This window comes from Nylanderia fulva, unplaced genomic scaffold (assembly GCF_048542155.1).
Source record: "Nylanderia fulva isolate GAGA-0341 unplaced genomic scaffold, ASM4854215v1 Scaffold90, whole genome shotgun sequence".
Taxonomy (NCBI): Eukaryota; Metazoa; Arthropoda; class Insecta; order Hymenoptera; family Formicidae; genus Nylanderia; species Nylanderia fulva.
Genome location: NW_028191027.1, coordinates 319,297 through 339,468, shown reverse-complemented (window position 1 = coordinate 339,468; position 20,172 = coordinate 319,297). Strand labels below are relative to the sequence as shown.

The 20,172-nt window shown below is 31.7% G+C and overlaps 1 protein-coding gene across 3 annotated transcripts; it reads right to left on the bottom strand.

Moving 5' to 3' along the window:
* Nucleotides 1-2,916: 2,916 nt before the first annotated feature.
* LOC114945873 (fatty acid synthase-like) lies at nt 2,917-15,641 on the bottom strand. 3 transcript variants are annotated; one of them, XM_029322217.2, is made up of 8 exons: nt 15,599-15,641; nt 13,548-13,644; nt 13,137-13,481; nt 8,860-12,026; nt 8,214-8,667; nt 7,779-8,121; nt 6,213-7,693; nt 2,917-3,526 (listed from the first exon to the last, which is right to left on the bottom strand). In XM_029322217.2, the coding sequence occupies exons 2-8, from the start codon at nt 13,591-13,593 to the stop codon at nt 3,132-3,134; spliced, it is 6,231 nt and encodes a 2,076-aa protein (XP_029178050.1). In that variant the 5' UTR covers nt 13,594-13,644; nt 15,599-15,641; the 3' UTR covers nt 2,917-3,131. The 3 variants fall into 3 exon arrangements, with proteins under 3 accessions (XP_029178050.1, XP_029178051.1, XP_085346003.1); XM_029322218.2 differs by having other exon boundaries at nt 14,249-15,631; XM_085489877.1 differs by having other exon boundaries at nt 13,548-15,234; nt 15,599-15,615.
* Between the last annotated feature and the right edge of the window lie 4,531 nt (nt 15,642-20,172).

The window sequence follows — 20,172 nt, the reverse complement described above, 5'->3', positions numbered from 1 at the left end:
AGAATCTAAGTGAACAGACGACTTCTATACTACTGCTTGCTTTCTCCATCCTTTGTCCTCCTCCCTCTTCTATTCAATTTGCTCTCTTAAGATGTGATGCAACTAAATCTTGTTAATTATTGATGATTTATCGTAATTTTTTTCAATTGACGCAATAGGGTGTGACTCTTTAAATATAAGACACCCTGCATATGATTTAAATATTAAGATTTATTCTGATTTTGGAATACATTGAAATTATATTTGTAATTATTCTTCAATTGAAAAACTCACTGATATTTCTTATCTTGAGAGATAACATGACTACTTCTTGTGATTTATAATCGAATTTCCAAAGAACAGCATTTGCATTTATTATTTTTTTTTTTTTTTTTTTTTTTCATTATAAATCACCCAAGGAAGCCATTAGTTATACATACACATACACACAATGTGCAAAATCCAACCTGCAACCTCCACATAGTGCACATTGGGTAACACTAATATCTGTGGTACACGTCATTTTTCAAGAAAAAAAGTTGACTTTGAAATCGGTGAAAAAAAAAATTGTAAAAAAATTTAAAATAAAGTATTTGTAAATAAAATGTTGTAGTTTATAAAACATGAGTTGAATTTTTTCGAAAAAGAATTTTTCATGAAACTGCGGTGTGTCAAACATATGCAATTTTAAAGAACAAATCATTATTTTTAGATTTAGCACCAAATAAAAAAGATAGAAAAACTTTTTATAACCACCGATATCGCGTTAAAGTTGATATTTCGAGCTTTAAAATGCTTTTTTAATTTTTTGTCTACGATGATTTTTCATCGAGTTACGACATAATCTCCAAAAAATACAAGGTTTATTTCACAATCGTGTAAATTGGTCAAAAAAAAGCATAAAAAACTTTTAAAAAAAGTGTCTTGTAGGAAAAATATTGTACTTTTTGAAACGTTAGTTGAATTTTTCGAAAGAAATTTTTTTTATTGAGTTTCAAGTTGTCAAAGATACGTAATTTTAAGAAACAAAACAGTGTTTGTTTTCAAAGCATACAATAGGGAAGATTAATAAAATTAAAAATTCATTGACTGTGCGTTAAAGTTGAAACTTTGAACTTTAAAACACTTTTTTAATATTTGTCCTACAATGATTTTTTCCCGAGTTTCAAAAGTTTGAAAATGGCCTAATTTTTAAAATTTTAAAAGTATTCCTATTTTTCTTGACTAGTTTATTTTCTTATTAATGTTTTCTTTATAAAAAAATTATAAAGAACATTCTTCATAAAATATTGCGATTTAAACGCATTTCTATTTAAACGCAATATCTTTTTAAGTAACTTTTAATCAGAGTTGGGTAATAACTAGTTAATTAGTTAAACGTTAAAAAAAGGTAAAAGTTAATAACTTTTAACTTAACTTACTTAATTTAAAATGTATTAATTTTTAACTTTAACTAGTTATTTTGGACCTTGAATTTAACTTCTTATTAACTTTTATTAACTTTTTTCCTAACAATAAGTTAAATTTTTTTAATGTCTGAATATAACATTACTGTTTGGTAACCATACTAAAAGTATACCCCTGCGGCCGAACGCTAATTTCCTAATGTAGAATTACATTTTTATTTTACGATCATTTGCGTGATGCATGATGCATGAAAAAGGGTGCATGCGGATGATTAATGCTTTTACTTTGCAGGTTTCTCAATTTTGAGAGTTCGATTTCGAACACAAAGAAATCTGTTTATTTATGAAAGTAGACATAAATAGCTATGATTTAAGACAAAAAAATGTTAGCAAAAAATTTTAGTTTAGAATTAAAAGGTTTGTAACACATAGAGTATTAAACCACAAATAGTTTTGTACAAAACTACATCTATTTGATAATTAGAAAGAAATCATCGTCATTTGTGATTTGTTTATTATTATATTATTTTTATTATTATGTTCTAATTAATTTCTTTTTGTAAACTTGCGATTTAAACCAACTTTTATTTAAACGCAATATTTTTTTAATTACCTCTAAATTACACTTGAGTAATATTATATTATTATTTTTTTTTTTTTATTATTATATGTTATAATTAATTTTTTTTCGTAAACTTGCGATTTAAACCTACTTTTATTTAAACACAATATTTTTTAATCACCTCTAAATTACACTTGAGTAATTTGTTATAGCCCTAAATAACTATAACGACTTGTATTACATCCACTTGATGACGGATGTCGATCGCGCGAAAAACGCAGACGCTGCGAGATACGCGCGAAACCGAAATTGCCTAAAGTACGAGCAAAGCAAAAGGACTTCGAATTTGCTTCGCTTGCACTCAGGTTTTTGACTAAGAAAACCTGTTGCCAGACACCCCTTCAGAGTAAGAGACCTCCCAAAATCCGTTCATATAAATCGAGCAGAAGACGCGCTTGAAGCAGTCGTTAATAAAAAGTAACCAAGAGTTCGTAAAACGTAACGCTGTCGCCACTCGAATGTCAGTATATCCCCATTATATTGTATATTATATTCAAATATAAGTTTATAAGTAAAGTATAATTAAAAAACCCAAAAATGTATGCGAATTGAATAAAAGTGTAATAGATAAATCATAAAAAGTTCCAATTTGACAATATCCGAAGACTTCCTTGACGCCCCGAATCCTTATCCAAATTCGGCGCGACCCTTGTGCCGGTTCAGCGGCACACAACAAATTTTATCTGACTCAACTTTGTAAGTTCAAACAGTAATCCAATGCGTGCACGTGTTATTTTTATATAGTAATTATTATTTATCACAAAAAAACATGTTAACGCATTGCATCTCAAGGTAAAACAGCGAGCGTCTCAATAGAAGAATAATTACATTTTCAATGAAATCAAAATTAAAATAAATCTCAATATTTAAATATATACAGAAAGGGACAAAAATTCCGAAACGACAAAATATCTCAAAAAATATTTATTTGTTTCATTTACTTTTATACAGCAAAATGTATTTATTAAAATAAATACAATCATCATTATATTACCAGACAGAAGAAAAAATAGAAGTTCAAAACAATAAGACTTTCATATATAAAAAGTTTTAATAAAATAGTTTAAATATAAATTATAATAAATATATACTATAAAGAATTCACAGTTATGTTTATATTTTTTCTAACTCGTAGAAAAATCGCAAGATACGTCATTTGCCAAAACTAAATCTCGCAATTTGCCTACTGTCAAAGTACGGATTTCTCGGAATGATAATACTATATCATAATCTTTTTCAAGAATCTGTTTGATCTCTACATAGCCCAGTGAGTCGACACCCAGTTTCTCGAAACTGTCATCGAGATTTTTTGACAGAAAATTTTTGATACCGAGAACATTAAAAATTTGAGCAAAATTAACTTTGCTGTCGCTATTCGCGGTTTTATGTTTCTTATTAGCTACTACCACAGACGATAGTATAGGATATTGCTGTTGAAGAAAGACATCCATAGTTGCGAGGCAGCTGCTCATAGATTGCGGTAAAATATTGCTTAAATTGATATTCTTATTCTTCATATCTATAAACAGAAAAAACATAATGGTATCATAATAAACAATTATTATTAACTTTAGTTAAGAAAAATATCGAAAAAATATTTCATATATTAAAATATTAATTAATTAGTTATCTTTTTTTTAATAAAATATTAATTATTAATTACATTCTAATTATTTTAGATCAAAACTTATAATATATCTCGTATTTTTTCTATACTGTATTTATATTTTTTTCAATACTAAAATTACACTCTTGATAATAAGAACATAATAAAGAATATAATTATCTTTCTAAAATTAATTGATGAAAGGCTTATATAAATTAACGAAATTAAAAGAAATAAATATTGTAGGTCAACTAAACGAGCAAAATTACATAAGATATAAAGATTTATTAATAAATAAATTCTCATTCCATTAGAGAAACAATATACAACGTAAACGTTTCGACTGCACTACAGTCTTCTTCAAAACATAAAACTCAAATATTAAAATACAAAGTTAACGATTCTTCGCTGATGAACAATGGATGAGTAAGACGATTGGTCTGAGATTCCAAGTTTTGCGACATTTAATCATGCTGTGGAGATTTTACGCGAATTAATTAATATCAGAGAAAATTGAAAAATCTTTCAACATACATTATCGTTTTAACAAGTTCTTCTTCTCAAAATTTCAAGTGTGTGTGTCAAAGTCTAAATAACAAATGTCAAGATAAAAAGCGTGATGTATATATTTATTACCAACGTTTTTCTAAACTATGATGCAGCTAATTTTTAAAGTATGTCAAAATAACTACTGTCTAGCAATTCAGTGTCTTTGTTATATAATATTCCGACACAATAATTTCATTAGATGTAGTTTCATTATTTACTAATGTCTCCGTAGTTCTTGCATTGAACGGTATCAATAGTAGATAGCATTTTATAGAGTCACACACAAAGATTCCCAAAATTGACTTCATAAGTATGATAAAATTTATATTAGCTTCTACATTTTTTACTTTCAATAACATAACTTACAAACAAATTTATAAGACTCCTATGAGCTCCCAACTTTCTCCGATCATTGCCGATATAGTCATGCAGGACTTGGAAACATTGGTAATTAGTAATTTAAATTGCGAACTGACTTTCTATTTCCGTTATGTAGATGATATTATTATATGCACTTCCGTTGACAATATTACATACGTTTTCAATGAATTCAACAATTATAACGACAGACTAAAATTTACATTAGAAAAAGAAGATAATTGATGTATAAGCTTTTTAGACATAATGATCAAAGTAATAGATAATAAAATTTATTTAGATTGGTATCACAAAAAGACATTCTCAGATAGATTACTCTCATTTTTTTCAAATCATCCGACTTGTCATAAATTAGAAACAATTTATAGCTTGGTAGATAGAGCTATATTGCTATCACATCCTCAATTTTACAAGAAAAAAATAGAGAAAACTATTAATATTTTGCTATCCAATGGTTATCCTCTTGACTTAATTTTCATAGAAATAAAATGCAGATTAAAACATCTTTCAACGAAGAAATTTAGCAAGTCTAATACCAACAATATAATAGATACCAATACCACAAATACAAACATCAAATATTTTGTTATACCATATATAGAATCAATTTCTGATAAAATCGCTTCAGCAATAAAAAGACCAGATATATTGGTGGGATATCGTTGCATTAAAAAATTGAATAACTTCATAAGGGTTCAAAAGGACAGAAACGATTGTCCCAAGAATTCTAATGTTATTTATAGATTGAATTGCAATGATTGTGACGCCACATATGTCGGACAGACAAAAAGACAGTTAGAAACGAGACTTAAAGAACATAAAAATAATATTAAATTAGACTCTGCTAAGCATTCAGTTGTCACGGAACACATTTTAAATGAACAGCATACATTTGACTGAGATAACACTAAGATTATGGATCATGAAAAGAATTACCATAAAAGGCTAATATCTGAAATGATTCATATTAAAGAACAGAAAAATGGAATTAATTTAAACAAAGACACTGAATTGCTAGACAGTAGTTATTTTGACATACTTACAAAATTAGCTGAATCATAGTTTAGAAAAACATTGGTAATAAATATATACATCACGCTTTTTATCTTGACATTTGTTATTTAGACTTCGCAACACAAACTTGAAATTTCAAGAAGAAGAACTTGTTAAAACGATAATGTAAGTTGAAAGATTTTTCAATTTTCTCTGATATTAATTAATTCGCGTAAAATCTCCACAGGATAATTAAATGTCGCAAAACCCTGAATCTCAGATCAATCGTCTTACTCATCCATTGTTCATCAGCGAAGAATCATTAACTTTGTATTTTAATATTTGAGTTTTATGTATTAAAAAAGACTGTAGTGCAGTCGAAACGTTTACGTTGTATATTGTTTCTCTAATGGAATGAGAATTTAATTATTAATAAATCTTTATATCTTATATAATTTTGCTCGTTTAGTTGACCTACAATATTTATTTCTTTTAATATCTTTCTAAAGAGTTGTACAAAATCACACTATATCGACAATCTTATAAAAGACAAATCTTATAAAAAAAAATTGAATATGAAATTTAAAGGTTATTTTATAAAAACCTCAAAGAAATGCAATAAGATCTGAAAAATATTGAAAATTACAGAAACTCATGGAAATAAAAAGATAAGACTCACCTACGTATAAACCGACATCTCCGATAGGACCCCATTGAATAGCAAGACCGGGCAAACCCGAAGCACATCTCTGTTCCATCATTCTCTCCATAACCGAATTTGCATATCCGTAAGCAGATTGACCTGAATTGCCGCGACCGCACGACACGGATGAAAACACGACAAAATGATCTAATGATGGACAGAATTTTCTCGATATTTCATCCAAATTTCTCGTAGCGTTGACTTTTGGCAATATTACACTCTCGAAGTCGTCCACGTCAAGGTTTTCGAACAAAGCATCGCGCATCACAGCCGCCAGATTAAATATACCACCTACCGGAGCCAGTTGGTTACTTTCTTTGATTAAACGTTCGGCGCCCAATGATGTTGTGACATCTGCCGTAGAAATGACGATACGGATGCCGCTTTCGCGCCAATAATGCACTCGCGATTCCTGATAACCGGTGCGTACACCGGTACGTGCCACGAGAATTATAAACCTGGCACCGCGAGCAATCATCCAATTGGCCAATTCCAAGCCAAATCCACCGAGACCACCAATCAGCACGTATGACTTCTCCGGATGCATGTAAGTTCGCGGCATAGCAGTCATCATTCTAGAAATCGGTAGCACACGATTCTGCGTTTCCTCTTCCCGGATTCGGAACAATACCTTGCCGATGTGTTTGCCTGTCGCCATAAATCTAAATCCCTGTTCGAGATGTTGGTCTGAAAATATTGTTGTTGATAACGGGCGCACTACGCCGTTCTCGATTCCTTCCGAGAAAAGCATAATTGTTTCTCGTTTGTCCACGTAGTTCTCAAAGAGCATTTCAAACAGTATACCGTGAAAGGCAATGTTCTTTAAAAATATCGACATATCTATGCGGTTGCCATTCATCATGTCATACTTCCCTATCTCTAGAAAACGACCGTTTATTGCGAGACACCGTACGCTGGCATGCAGTTTTTCTTCCGCTAAAGAGTTTAATACCACGTCCACCCCACGTCCTTGGGTATTATCGAGAATTAATTGCTCGAAACTCGTATCACGGGAATTGCCGATGTGCTTATCGGACAATTGTGGAAAAATTTTTTTAAGATACAGCCGCTTCTCCAATGTACCAACAGTGGTGAAGACTGTGCAGCCGGCATGCAATGCAATGGTGATCGCTGCTTGACCAACCGCACCCGCACCAGTGTGAATCAGCACGGTCTCTCCCCTTTTTAACCGACCTCGTACAAACAGAGCGTAATAACTAGTCATATAAGCGACAGGAATTGTAGCCGCTTGCTCCAACGTCCACTTGTCAGGTACATTCCAAAGAAAATCGGAATCAGACACAACAGTGGTCGCCAACCCTTTACCTCTGATCACACCCATGACTCTATTTCCATTTACATCTCTTCCGGAAAACTCAATACCTAATATAAAGTCCTCTTTAGGCAATCCCGGGATTTCGTTCATTGATATTTTACCGGTTGCTAACATGATATCCCTATTGTTAATATAAAATATATTTGTTATATGTTATCCAACTATGTTATCAACTGGACGAACAAACGACACTCCGCGAAACTTACTTGAAATTTAACGAGGCGTAATACACACTGCAGATAGATCTTTGATAATTAGTCTGGCAGTATGTTATCGGACTTTGAATCCATTCCAGACTGCTCAAGTCTCCTTTCGTTAATGTATTCACGTAGGCGTGCTCAACTTGAATTTTGCCAGAACAATCTAATTGGAAGTGCCGATAACTACCCCATTGACCTCCTTTTAACACATTAGCTATTAATCCTTTATCTAATTGCTCCACATAAAACTGAGTGGATAAATCAAATTTGGGAGCGTTATCATCATGAATAAACACGTAACGTACATTTGTGGTCTCACGCCGAATACAATTCATCAATCCAATTAAGCCTGCAAATTAAAAATAAATGTGCTTCACAATTTGTTGATAATACACGCAAATGTATAAACTAATTTGTACGTCATTTATTTTATAACTTTACCAAGTGAATCTTTGTCCTGAGACACAAAAAGTATTTCTTGATTTTCACTATCAAATTTTTTAAATACTTGTTTCGCATTGTCCAACCATGAAAAATGTTTTCCTGTAATTGATATTACAATCGACTCTCTTTTCTTATTTCGCTTTCTCAACAAAACATAACTCTTTCCCGAAGAACCAATTTGTTTTCCGACTAACACCAGATTCTCCTCTTTCAACCTGGTCTCAAAATCGAATCGTTCAGCAGTCACTTCCAGAAGAATAAAACAACCTGATTTCAAGACAGCAGCTAGATTTGTAAGATGTGTAAAAGACTGAATATTTGCGGCTATGATAAGATGCACATTCTGACTTAAGGATGCTTCATTCCATGTCACAGTGTTAATTTTTACATTCACTCGATTAAAATGTTTTGCGTAATTTTTGGCGGAATTGATGGCTATCTGTAAATCCACCTGAAACAAGCGATATTTTGACACTTAAAATTGTGTATGAAGTAAACGATGAAATAAAAACTTGCTGGAAAAAGTTGCAAATTATATGCAAATTTACATTTGCAAATTACAGAATATTTATCAATCATAGTTATTATTTCAAATATATTTTGATTTCTGAAATTATGTTTTTTTTTTGCAATTAGTACTTACATTACAGAAGGGTTCGCTGTATAAAATGTCGTGTACAAGCGGCATTAAAAGGTCTTCTGCGGCTCGATTGCCCACAACTTCTACGATTTTGATTCTCGATGTCATAACGTTTTCACAAACTGTTTGTAATAACACGGTAAGCGCGTGTGTTTTTCCTTTTATGGGATCTTTCAGAATAAAGTTGTGCGGATTTTCATAAGATACATAATCATAACTTTCGTATTTAGGTCTGACTTGAACTTGTTGTCGTATAGGTGCAGTAGGTTTTATACCTCTCACTTCGATACCACCCGATTTGATAACGGCGATGTTCTTGTAATAATATACGGGTAATCCACTGTGTTTTGGTAATTCATCAACCAATTGTTTATGAAAAACAGGATCGATTGCGACATAACGGATTCCCGATATGTACACCACTTTTCTTTCACTGAACAATACGGTAAATTGAAACATACTGTCTATGTACGAGGTCCATTCGTTAAACCAATATAGCTCACCTATGGTTTTGTCGCAATTGCAGGACTTTATCCCTTTGAAAATGTCACTATATTCATAACCGCGCAGCCTCAATTCCTTATAAATGTCCTCTGTATTCATTGGTAATGAGTGCTCCTTATTAACGAGCGGTATCGGTGATCGATTTAGCTGCTCTTTTTCGATGGCCTCAGCTACGCGTATGTTTCCACTGACAACGACCGCATTGGATTCACAGATCTCAAAATTACCCGTTATTTCAAAAATATTTACGAAAAACTTGATTGTTTTTTTCTCCGGCACAAAGGTAGCACGATGAAACTGTAGATTCTCTAGGATTATTGGTATTTGTTCGAAATTGATGTCATGTAGTTTGGCAAAAGTTTTCCAAATCATCAGAATAAAACCGGCGCCAGGAAAGATAAGTTTTCCGTTGACTTTGTGTCCAGTTAGAAACGCATCCATCTTTCTTGTTAGATTTACTTCCACAATGTGCTTGTTCGACAATTCTCCTGACCTATGCTTAAAATTTGGCACCTCCCACGTAACGGAATGGTCCCATTTGACTAAAGGTCCGATCATTGGTGTTCCACGACCAACAGGAAAACTGACCGGCAAATACAATTTGGAGATATCTGGTTGCGCTCCGGCATTATACAATTTTCCTACATTAGACAGCAAGAAGATAAGGTTGTTTGAATGATTCCGTTTTTGAAGACTGACATTTGTCACCGTCGGTGGTAGCGATCGACAAAGGATCGCCTGAAGTAAACAATGCGGCGAGATTTCAATGGTTATGGCGTTCTCTGGGATGTGCGCAGTCGCTTCGTAGAAGAGTACGGGCGATAACAAATTATTCACGTGATAATCAGTTGAGCTGAACTGTGCAAGTGGACTTTTCCACGCGACCTTGGGAACCGAACTAGAGATCCATCTGTGAGATCTCTGCTTCGGTTTTGTTATGATCATGTCGAGTGAATTGCGAAACTTAAATTCTGCCTCGGCAACGTATTTGCTGTGAAAAGCAATGCCAGAGCATTTAATCATCTTGGTAAAAATATTTTTCTTATTCAGCTTCTCGACAAACATGTTTACAGAAATAGATGGGCCGCTTATAGTAACCAAACGTGCGGAATTGTGACAGGCTGGAACGATATCGGACGGACATATCGTTTTAGCTTCCTCCCAGTTTAAACCAATCGCTGCCATAGCACCCGGTTTCAAGTTTGAATCTACAATCGCTTTGCCTCTGTAGTAAGCTGCCAATATGGTTTGTTCCAATGTAAACGCACCGTCGGCATAGGAACAGCTTAATTCACCGATAGAGTGTCCAACTATGCCGTCTGGTTGTATGCCTATAGATATCAACATATCGACGAGAGCGATTTGGATGGCCACAATTGATACAAAAGCAACTATTACGTTCTCGTAAATCTCGTCAGTACCATTCATGATGATATTTATTAGGTCGATGTCTTGGTTTTTTAAGATATCCGCACATTGTCGCAAACTGCGTTGGCAAATTTCGATGTGAAATAATTCGCGACCCATACCTGGCCATTGAGAACCCATACCGGAAAATACAAACCAAATGGGACGTTTCTTATCATAATTGGCCTCGGCCACTTCGCGCGTATTGTCATGACCAAGTATCTCGTAGCCGCGAACGTTGTGTCCTGATATATTAACACTGTGCACAGCATGTAATAGTGATAAAAACTCCTTGTCCTGCAGATGCTCTGTTGCCTTATCCAGTAACACGTCTGTAGCATCTTTCGTTCGACCTGACACGATAACTAGCTTCGGCAGCATCGGTTCGACAGTTTCTGACACTGACGACATCTTTGCTTTTGGGTTACTGCGCAGAATGACATGCGAATTAGAGCCACCAAAACCGAACGAATTGATACCCACGAGACCGCCGTTCCAAGATGTGATTTTGTCGACCACACGCATTCGTCCTTCTTTTAGTGCAGGGAGCATTGGATTTGGAATAGTGAAGTTTAAATTCGCAGGAATTACACCTGTTTCCATCGCGATCAGCACCTTAACAATGGAGCACAATCCACTGGCGGGTTCCGAATGTCCCATATTTGACTTAACCGAGCCTATCAGCAGTGGTGTCTTTCTATCTTTACAGAGCAGTTTATCAATGGCAGCGAGTTCTTCTGGATCCCCCGTTTTGGTACCGGTTCCATGAGCTTCCATGTAAACAACATTCTTGGGATCGAGACCCACCTTGTTGTATACCTCGTGCAACATCTGACATTGAATGTTCCCGTTTGGATACGTGATACCTTCAGGCTTATAACCATCCGTGTTTACCATTGTATTCATCACTGTGGCGTACACTCTGCGCGCATCAATCGCCTTCTGCAGATATATTGCAACCACTGCTTCGGCTCTCGCGTAACCGTCAGCCGTAACATCGAATGTTTTGCACTTGCCATCGTTGGATAGCATATTTAGTTGATGAAAGTGAAGAGCATTCGCCGGATCGAGCAAAAGATTCATTCCTCCAACAATCGCGCTGTCGCATTCCCCGGTCCTTATAGCGAGGACTGCTTGATGCAAGGCAGCCAAAGACGAGGAACAAGCTGTGTCAATCGCGTAACTGGGACCGTTCCAATCAAAAGCATATGAAATTCTGTTAGCAAACATTGCTCTGCAACATCCAAGCAATCCATATCCTGCAAACAATCGATAAATATTTAATGTTAGAAAAAATTAAATAATAATCACAAATAAGAACGACCTAAAGGGCCATACGCGGATGTTGCTGCGTATATTTCCAACAAAAATTAAGTTTTCGTTGGAAAAAATATAAATTCATAAATAAGATATTAAGGTGTACTTTATATTGTGTAATTTGATTTATATTCTTGCGAGAGGTACATGTTTTTATTTTAAAGAATTTGTTCTAAATAGGGACTCCGAAGTCATATGAAAGTAATCACTTTTCTTAAATCATAATTTTTTTAAACATGTGTTTGTAGTTTTTTTGCAATATATTTGATTTATTGAAATATTTATAATTCAAGGTCATTTAAGATTCCGCCACAGATTGTTTGTAAAAAAATTTTGATTATGGTTTTTTTTACCTGCTAAAAATTTTAGAATTTATTGTTATTTTTTACTATGTATATATATAATAACATACAGTAACTTATTATATTTATGTCAATAAATATCACAATATATTATAATATTAACAAAGTCAAGTTTAGACTCTCCCTTTATTTCTTTTTTTAATTATTAGTAAACTATACTTTTGCTTATTTAAAGAATTTCAAAATATTCTATAATATAATTACATTATTTGATTTGAAATGCAAACATATACAAAAAGCATTTTTTCTTAGATTTATTTTTTGTTTCATGACAATCGTGGGACAATATGGTATCGTAATAATATTTAAGAATTTCACTGATTAATATTTAATTATTCGACTAACTTTAATATACATATATATGTATATATATATATATATATATATATATATGTATATATATATTAATAATATTTATAATTCCTAATAATTTTTAATATTAATTTTTAATATTATTATAATATTAATATTTAATTTTTTAATGTTTACCTTATTTTTTATTTGTATTTTTGTATCATAATAATTCTATATCTTGTGTTTCTATATACGAATTTATAATTCTAACATATCTGATATCTTATATTCGTTATACTTGTTTATAAATTAATTTCATTATTTTTAAAATAAATATTTTATAATATCATTTTATGGGTCAGAAATTTTTAAGGAAAATTTGCAAAATGTACAAACCGTTTGCATTTCTCTTCCAAAAATTGTTCGCATCCGAAGAAGAAACACCGACGAATACACCGGTGCGTGATCCTTTCAAGGTGGAAGGATTAATGCCAGCGTCAATTAACGTCTCGTATGTCACTTCTAGCATAATGCGAAGCTGTGGATCCATTACGCGCGCCTGTTTAGGATGTACCCTGAAAAACGAGGCATCAAAACTGCCAAGATCCTTGAGTTTGCCAAATCTGGATGGCACTTCATAAGTACCCTTTGACCAACGGCGCTCGTCCTCGGTAACCATGTCCATTCCTTTCATTAAATTTTCCTTAAACTCCTCAATGTTTGAGGATTCAGGTAAACGACCTGGAAAAACATCGATGCATTGCTTTGATATACGAAATTGATTGATTGTAAAATCAGCACAATTACCTGAAATGCCCGTGATGGAGATATCACCTTCAAAATGATCAGACATGTTGATGTTTGAGTATTTAATGTCGATTTTTCTTTATCTGATTTTTTTGATCTGAAAAGACACAATTAACTAATGCTTTTTGCATATGATTATGCATTATATACATGTATATATAAACCATTAATTTTTATTAAATGTCCCAAACGGTCCATAAAAATTTTTGTGTTAATTTAAAATAATATAGATATATTAAATTGTGACACAAATATGGTGTTAATAAATATTAACACCATAAAATGCAAAGTTTTAAGTAATTTGAAATAAATTTTGTGTGAAAATAATATAGTTTTAATATAAAAATTAAATAAATAAATGTTAATTTTACATTTTATCATTTTGTTACAGAAGCCTAGAGTAAAAAAGTAGTGACAATTACGATTCGGCTGTCAGCATTTATACGAAGATTAAGATAAAGAAAAGCAAATTTTTATACAATTCCCTGATTCTATCACGGCAAAGAATATTATAATTTTTTGCGCTTGATAAGTCTGTGAAAGATTGACATTAGAAAAACATAAATATATCTTTACATTTTCTCTCTCTCTCTCTCTCTCTCTCTCTCTCTCTCTCTCTCTCTCTCTCTCTCTCTCTCTTTCTCTCTCTCTCTCTCTCTCTCTTTATTACGAACAAGATACTCGATCAAATTAAATCTCACCACTAGCGAAAGTAGTCTATTTCACGTCTGGCTGATTATTAATCAGTTAATAATAAACAATACTAGACGAAGACTAACAATAAGTAGAAACATTGTCCGCTTTTCTCTGAAAGAGTGCAAACTTCATCATCATACATCGCAGAATATTGCATTTAGGGTTTATCAAGACGTAATAAATTTTTGATCCGACCGAGCAATTTAACCTTCCCGCGGTGTACATCGGGTAATGCAAATGCCGATGATATGTCGAATTTTAAGCTTTATATCTTGGGAACGGCTTGCGTAAAAGACATCAATAGGTAGTGTTTTAGAAACGTCTCGACAAGGGCTACAAGAAAATGTAATAAACAATAGAGGTTTCTATTTAAAAAGACATCGATAACTTCACTTGACCTGACCGTCAATAGGTCACTCAAGGTCAAGTCCATATTTTTTTATCTGGCCCATCGTAGCATTAGTTTCTTTTAATGTGATTGAGAATGCGATATATGTAGATTGGTTCCATAAAAAACCTTTTTCAGGTAAATTTTTATCTTTTTATTCCAACCATCCGATGTGCCACAAATTAGGCACTATTTATAATTTAGTGAACAGAACATTACTATTGTCGCATTTTCGATTCCATGGTAAAAATTTGTATACAATTATAAATGTTCTGTTATCGAATGGCTACCCTCTTGCTCTTATTTTCAATAAAATAAATCGTAAGATTAATAATCTTATCGGCAACAAATTAAATATAACGGATAGAGAAAATAAAAAGGGTCCTCACGATAACAAGGATAAAGATAACAAATTTGTTGCAATTCCATATGTAGAATCCATCTTCGAAAAAATGTCAGTTAATATTAAAAAATCGGATGTAAATGTAGGATATCGTGTCTTAAAAAATCTAAACAATTGGATTAAACACATAAAGACAAGAATGACGACTCCAGCAATTTAAATGTTATATATAAAATTAATTGTAGAGACTGTGACGCAACCTATATTGGACAAACAAAAAGACAATTACCAGACTTAACGAACATAAAAACAATATTAAATTAGACTCTGCAAGATATTCGATGATTTCTGAACATATTTTAAATGATAAACACACTTTTAATTGGGAAGGGACTGAAATATTAGATCACGAAATCAACTATAATAAAAGACTTATTTCTGAAATGGTATACATAAAAGAACATAAAAATAGTATAAATTTAAAGAAAGACATCGAATCTCTTGAAAGCTGTTATTTTGACATTTTAGAAATTCTTCATTTTTTCAATCCTTTTTTCAAAATAGATATGTTAAAAGGATTCTAATAAAGAACACTCGGAATTATATAAATTTGCAATAACTTACATATTGATGTTATGTGTTGGTTGTTGCGACTCAACAATTCAAAAGAATAATACGTGTCATTGTTATATTATAGCCTGTTTATATAGTCAATAGTGTTATCAGTAGTTAAAAGCTAATTTGTTTTGTAAAAAAGTGTCAGATAGAATTATATGACACACTTTTTTAAAAAACAAATTAACCTTTAACTACTGATAACACTAATAACTATATAATATACATATAATATAATAATATATATATATCTATATATATAAGCACCGTCCGTCTGTCTGTCTGTCTGTCTGTACCCGAACTACTTTCGCATTTGTGGACCGATTGTCTCGAAATTGGTACCAAAATGTTGCAAATTTTTCGGGGGTAACTGCTGTTGGTTTTTTTATTTAATTTTTTTATTTTTATTTTTTTTCCTCAGAGGATGGTGTTTTTGCAAAAAAAATTTTTTTTGCAATATTTCTGAATACATGGTATCAAAATGTTGCAAAATTTTTGGAGATAGCGACGATGCGGTTTTTTTAAGTGTTACACTTCCACCCACTCACCCACCCACGCATTTACCCACATGCATGCGCATTTATGGACCAATTTTCACGAAATTAGTACCAAAATGTTGCAAATTTTTCTGAGGAAACTGCTGTGTGGGTTTTTTAAGTTTACGCCTCCACTCACGCACCCACCCGCGCAATCGCATACTTATGAACCGATTTTTTTTAAATAGGTACCAAATTGTTGCAAATTTTTTGGAGATGGAGACGATGCGGTTTTTTCAAGTGTTACACCTCCACCCACGTACCCACCCACGCGCATGCGCATTTATGGACCAATTTTCACGAAATTAGTACAAAAATGTAGCAAATTTTTCTGAGAAAGCTGCTGTGTGGATTTTTTAAGTTTACGCCCCCACCCACGCATCCACCCACGCAATCGCAAATTTATGAACGGATTTTTGTAAAAATTGGTACCAAAATGTTGCAAATTTTTTGGAGATGGCGACGATGTGGTTTTTTCAAGTGTTACACCTCCACCCACGCATTCACCCTCACGCATGCGCATTTATGGACCAATTTTCACGAAATTGGTACAAAAATGTTGCAAATTTTTCTGAGAAAGCTGCTGTGTGGTTCTTTTAAGTTTTATCCCACCCCTGCATCCACCCACGCCTTCAAACATTTATTCACAGACTTTTTCGAAATTTGTACTCAAATTTTGTCCGGGATGGCTACTATATGATTTTAACAAATTTTTATCACTTTATTTATCCACCCACGCACCCATCCACGCACCCACCCACGTATCCACGCACCCATGTGCATAAAAATAAATATAAATAAAAAAAATAAATAAAAATAAAAATATATAATAAATATTTAAATATATGCAAAACGCGGTGTAAAATAAAATATCTGGGAGAAAGAAATAGATAACATAGTAGTCATCCAAAAAAAATTTAAACATTTATTTTGATATAAATTTCGTGAAAGTCGGACAACAAATGTAGAAGTAGTTCGCGGTAATACAAAAAAAGAATTAATTTTTTGTGTTAAAACGGATTTAATATAGGCTATATGAGGACCGCGCGAAGCGCGGTCCGAAAAGCTAGTATATATATAAAATATGTAACAATATATAAATATATATATATATATTATATTAATATAAATATTAATATAACACACAATTAAATATTAACATTAATTAATTTTTTTGTCATTTTTTTGAAAATAAATCTAACGTATCATTGTCTCTCATTACCGTCAGCATTTCTATTTAACAAATGGAAGACGCTTCCGACGAGTGGCAATGCCTTTGGACCAGGTATGTTTTTCACCATTTTGACGAAAACTAACCGGCAAAAATGAAAGATAAGATATATTATGGCGATCCACGCAAAAATCATTAACACACACTTTCGGTGCCATTGTACGTATATACTTGGCAACTTGCTGACAAACGAACGTATCGACGCGTTATTTTGCGTTAATGTCACTAACTCGTGACATGCAAGGCAACATATATTATTACTTTCTTTTTTGGACTTAGCACAAGACACTACCGTGTCTCTTGATTATTTATCACGAAAAAACATGTTAATTCATTGCGTCTCAAAGTAAAACAGCGAGCTTCTTAATTGAAGAATAATTACAATTTCAATGAAAATCAAAATCAAAATAAGTCTCAATATTTAAACAAATACAGTAAGGAGCAAAAGTTTTAAAACGGCAAAATATCTCAAAGGAGCTGTAGCAATTAAAGTACCTCGATATGGTCGTAAAGGAAACTCTCAGATTATATCCAAATGTACCCATGATCTTAAGGAAATTAGTGGAAGATGTAAAACTGGGTATGAGAAGACTTTTTAATTTTAATAGTAGATATCTTGTATCGCCAGTGATGAATAAAATTGAAAATAACTGTGAGACGACCCAACTGGCTTAAATTAATTCTTATTATTATTAGTTTGATGCCATATACAAGAAAAGACAACGTTTCGACCTTAGGTTTAGGTCCTTATCAAGTCTAAAATTAACATTAAAAAATACAATAGATGTACATACAAGAATTTCGATTTTTAAGAAAGCAAAGCGCAAACCAAGATTGTAATAACAATTAAAACGTACCTTACAAATTCTTTAGTGCAATATATACTTAATTTTTTCATTTTACATATTTCAATATAAACACTGTGTCACATAAACGTTCAGTATGGATGGTAAAGACGAACTAAGTTAAACAGCTTTGATTGTTCTATCATAGATCGGATTCAAATTCTCTGTGTCTTTCTGTAGGTTGATCGTGTTATTGAATTTTTTTATAAAAAACATTTCAGCAATCTCTCTTTTCCTAGTGTTTGTTTCTCGATGTAAGATATTTAAGTTTGTCCATTTAAAGTCATGCGAAAAATCATTTCTATGTTTGCTTATAACATTTTGGTTGCTGACATGCATTTTTATATTATTCTAATAATAATAATAAGAATTAATTTAAGCCAGTTGGGTCGTCTCACAGTTATTTTTAAAAGTTATTTTTAATATACACTACTTAAAAAAAAGAGGGACCATTATTCCTATCTTAATTGTACTATTTTCAAACGCGTACTATTTTCGTACTATTACGTACTATTTTCAATGTCACTAACTCGTGACATGCAAGATAACATATATTATTACTTTTATCTGAGTCTTTCCCATCTAGTGAATTATGTATATGACACAATGTACGTATATGACAAAAATGAAAATTTTATAAATAAATACGTTCTATGAATATTCGGATTTCAGAAGCATTCAATCAGTTATGCGATATTAATTCAGTAAATTGTAAATACAATGTAACTTAAATATTACCAAGTTGTCTCAATTATTTTCTTAAATTATAATTATATACGTACAAATTACATACAAATTAGCTATATACAAATTTCAAAAATAAAAATAAATTTTTATATATTATACAAATAAAAAATTAAAATAATAATTTTTACTTGAATAATTGCAACACATAATAACAAGCTGTCATTTTTTCGAATGTATTATGAACATATAAAATTATATAAGTATGGCCTGTGTGAAATATTCGATATATTTTTGAAGAATATTCATAAGACGCTCATAAGAAATTAAACTTTATTGATTTGTATTAGTATTATACTTGTATAATTGCTGTATGATATCTTCTTCAATAATGTATTAATATATGTATATGAATTTTTTTCTCGGATTTGTAAAACAGATTATAAATTTTAAATGCATACTTTAATTATAACTGCTATAATAAACAGTTATTATTAAAAAATAATTCACATATTTGTTTTTATACTTATTTAAAAAATCAACCAATTATATTTTATTTAAATTTAATTTATTTATTAAGAGGAATAAAATAGTAGTCTAAAAATTACAATTTTATAAAATATATACATGCATAAAATCATTAGGTTCGTATAAATATAAATTATAAAAAGGGATAATAAATAAAACCAAGGCCAACTAAAACGAGCAATAACAATTACAGTGTCAAATTGTTAAACTATTAAAACATTTATTGAGACTAAAAACTTAAATCAAATTAATATTAATCGTAATATACATAAACGTTTCGACTGCACGGCAGTCTTTCTCAATATAATCAATTGTTGTTAGATAATAAAATAAAATTTTTACGTTCAATCTCGAATTTGGTTAAAACATGTTCTATTTCCTGTCAATGACTAAAACCGATTAACGCAGATTACTAATCATTTGAACTCTCGCTTACAATATTAACATCCCTATTGAAATTTTATAATAGTCAGCTTAAATTTTACAATAATATTAGAAAGCAGGCGTGGTCACAAATTATTATTACGGTGTCCCTTATTTTCTTTTGAATTTTTTTTATTTGATCAGAAGTCAATAAAAGTTACCTGTTATTAAATAATTAGCCATAAGTAACTATCATAAAATATATCATAAAAACAAAAACTTACGTATTTATTTTAGCTTTCGGAATATAATTTGTCTTGTAGCAAAACACTATTATTCTTTTTATACACATATTCTTGATGTGTTATTCTTATCATTTTAAACGATACTAATATA

Bases quoted from the DNA above. Each gene is read 5' to 3' on its own strand.
- LOC114945873 (XM_029322217.2), bottom strand. From the start codon at position 13,593: ATGTCTGATCATTTTGAAGGTGATATCTCCATCACGGGCATTTCAG. The intron at 12,027-13,136 runs GTTTGTACATTT...GATTGTTTGCAG, and splicing joins TTGGAAGAGAAATGCAAACG to GATATGGATTGCTTGGATGT. The intron at 7,694-7,778 runs GTAAGTTTCGCG...TATTAACAATAG, and splicing joins TACGCCTCGTTAAATTTCAA to GGATATCATGTTAGCAACCG.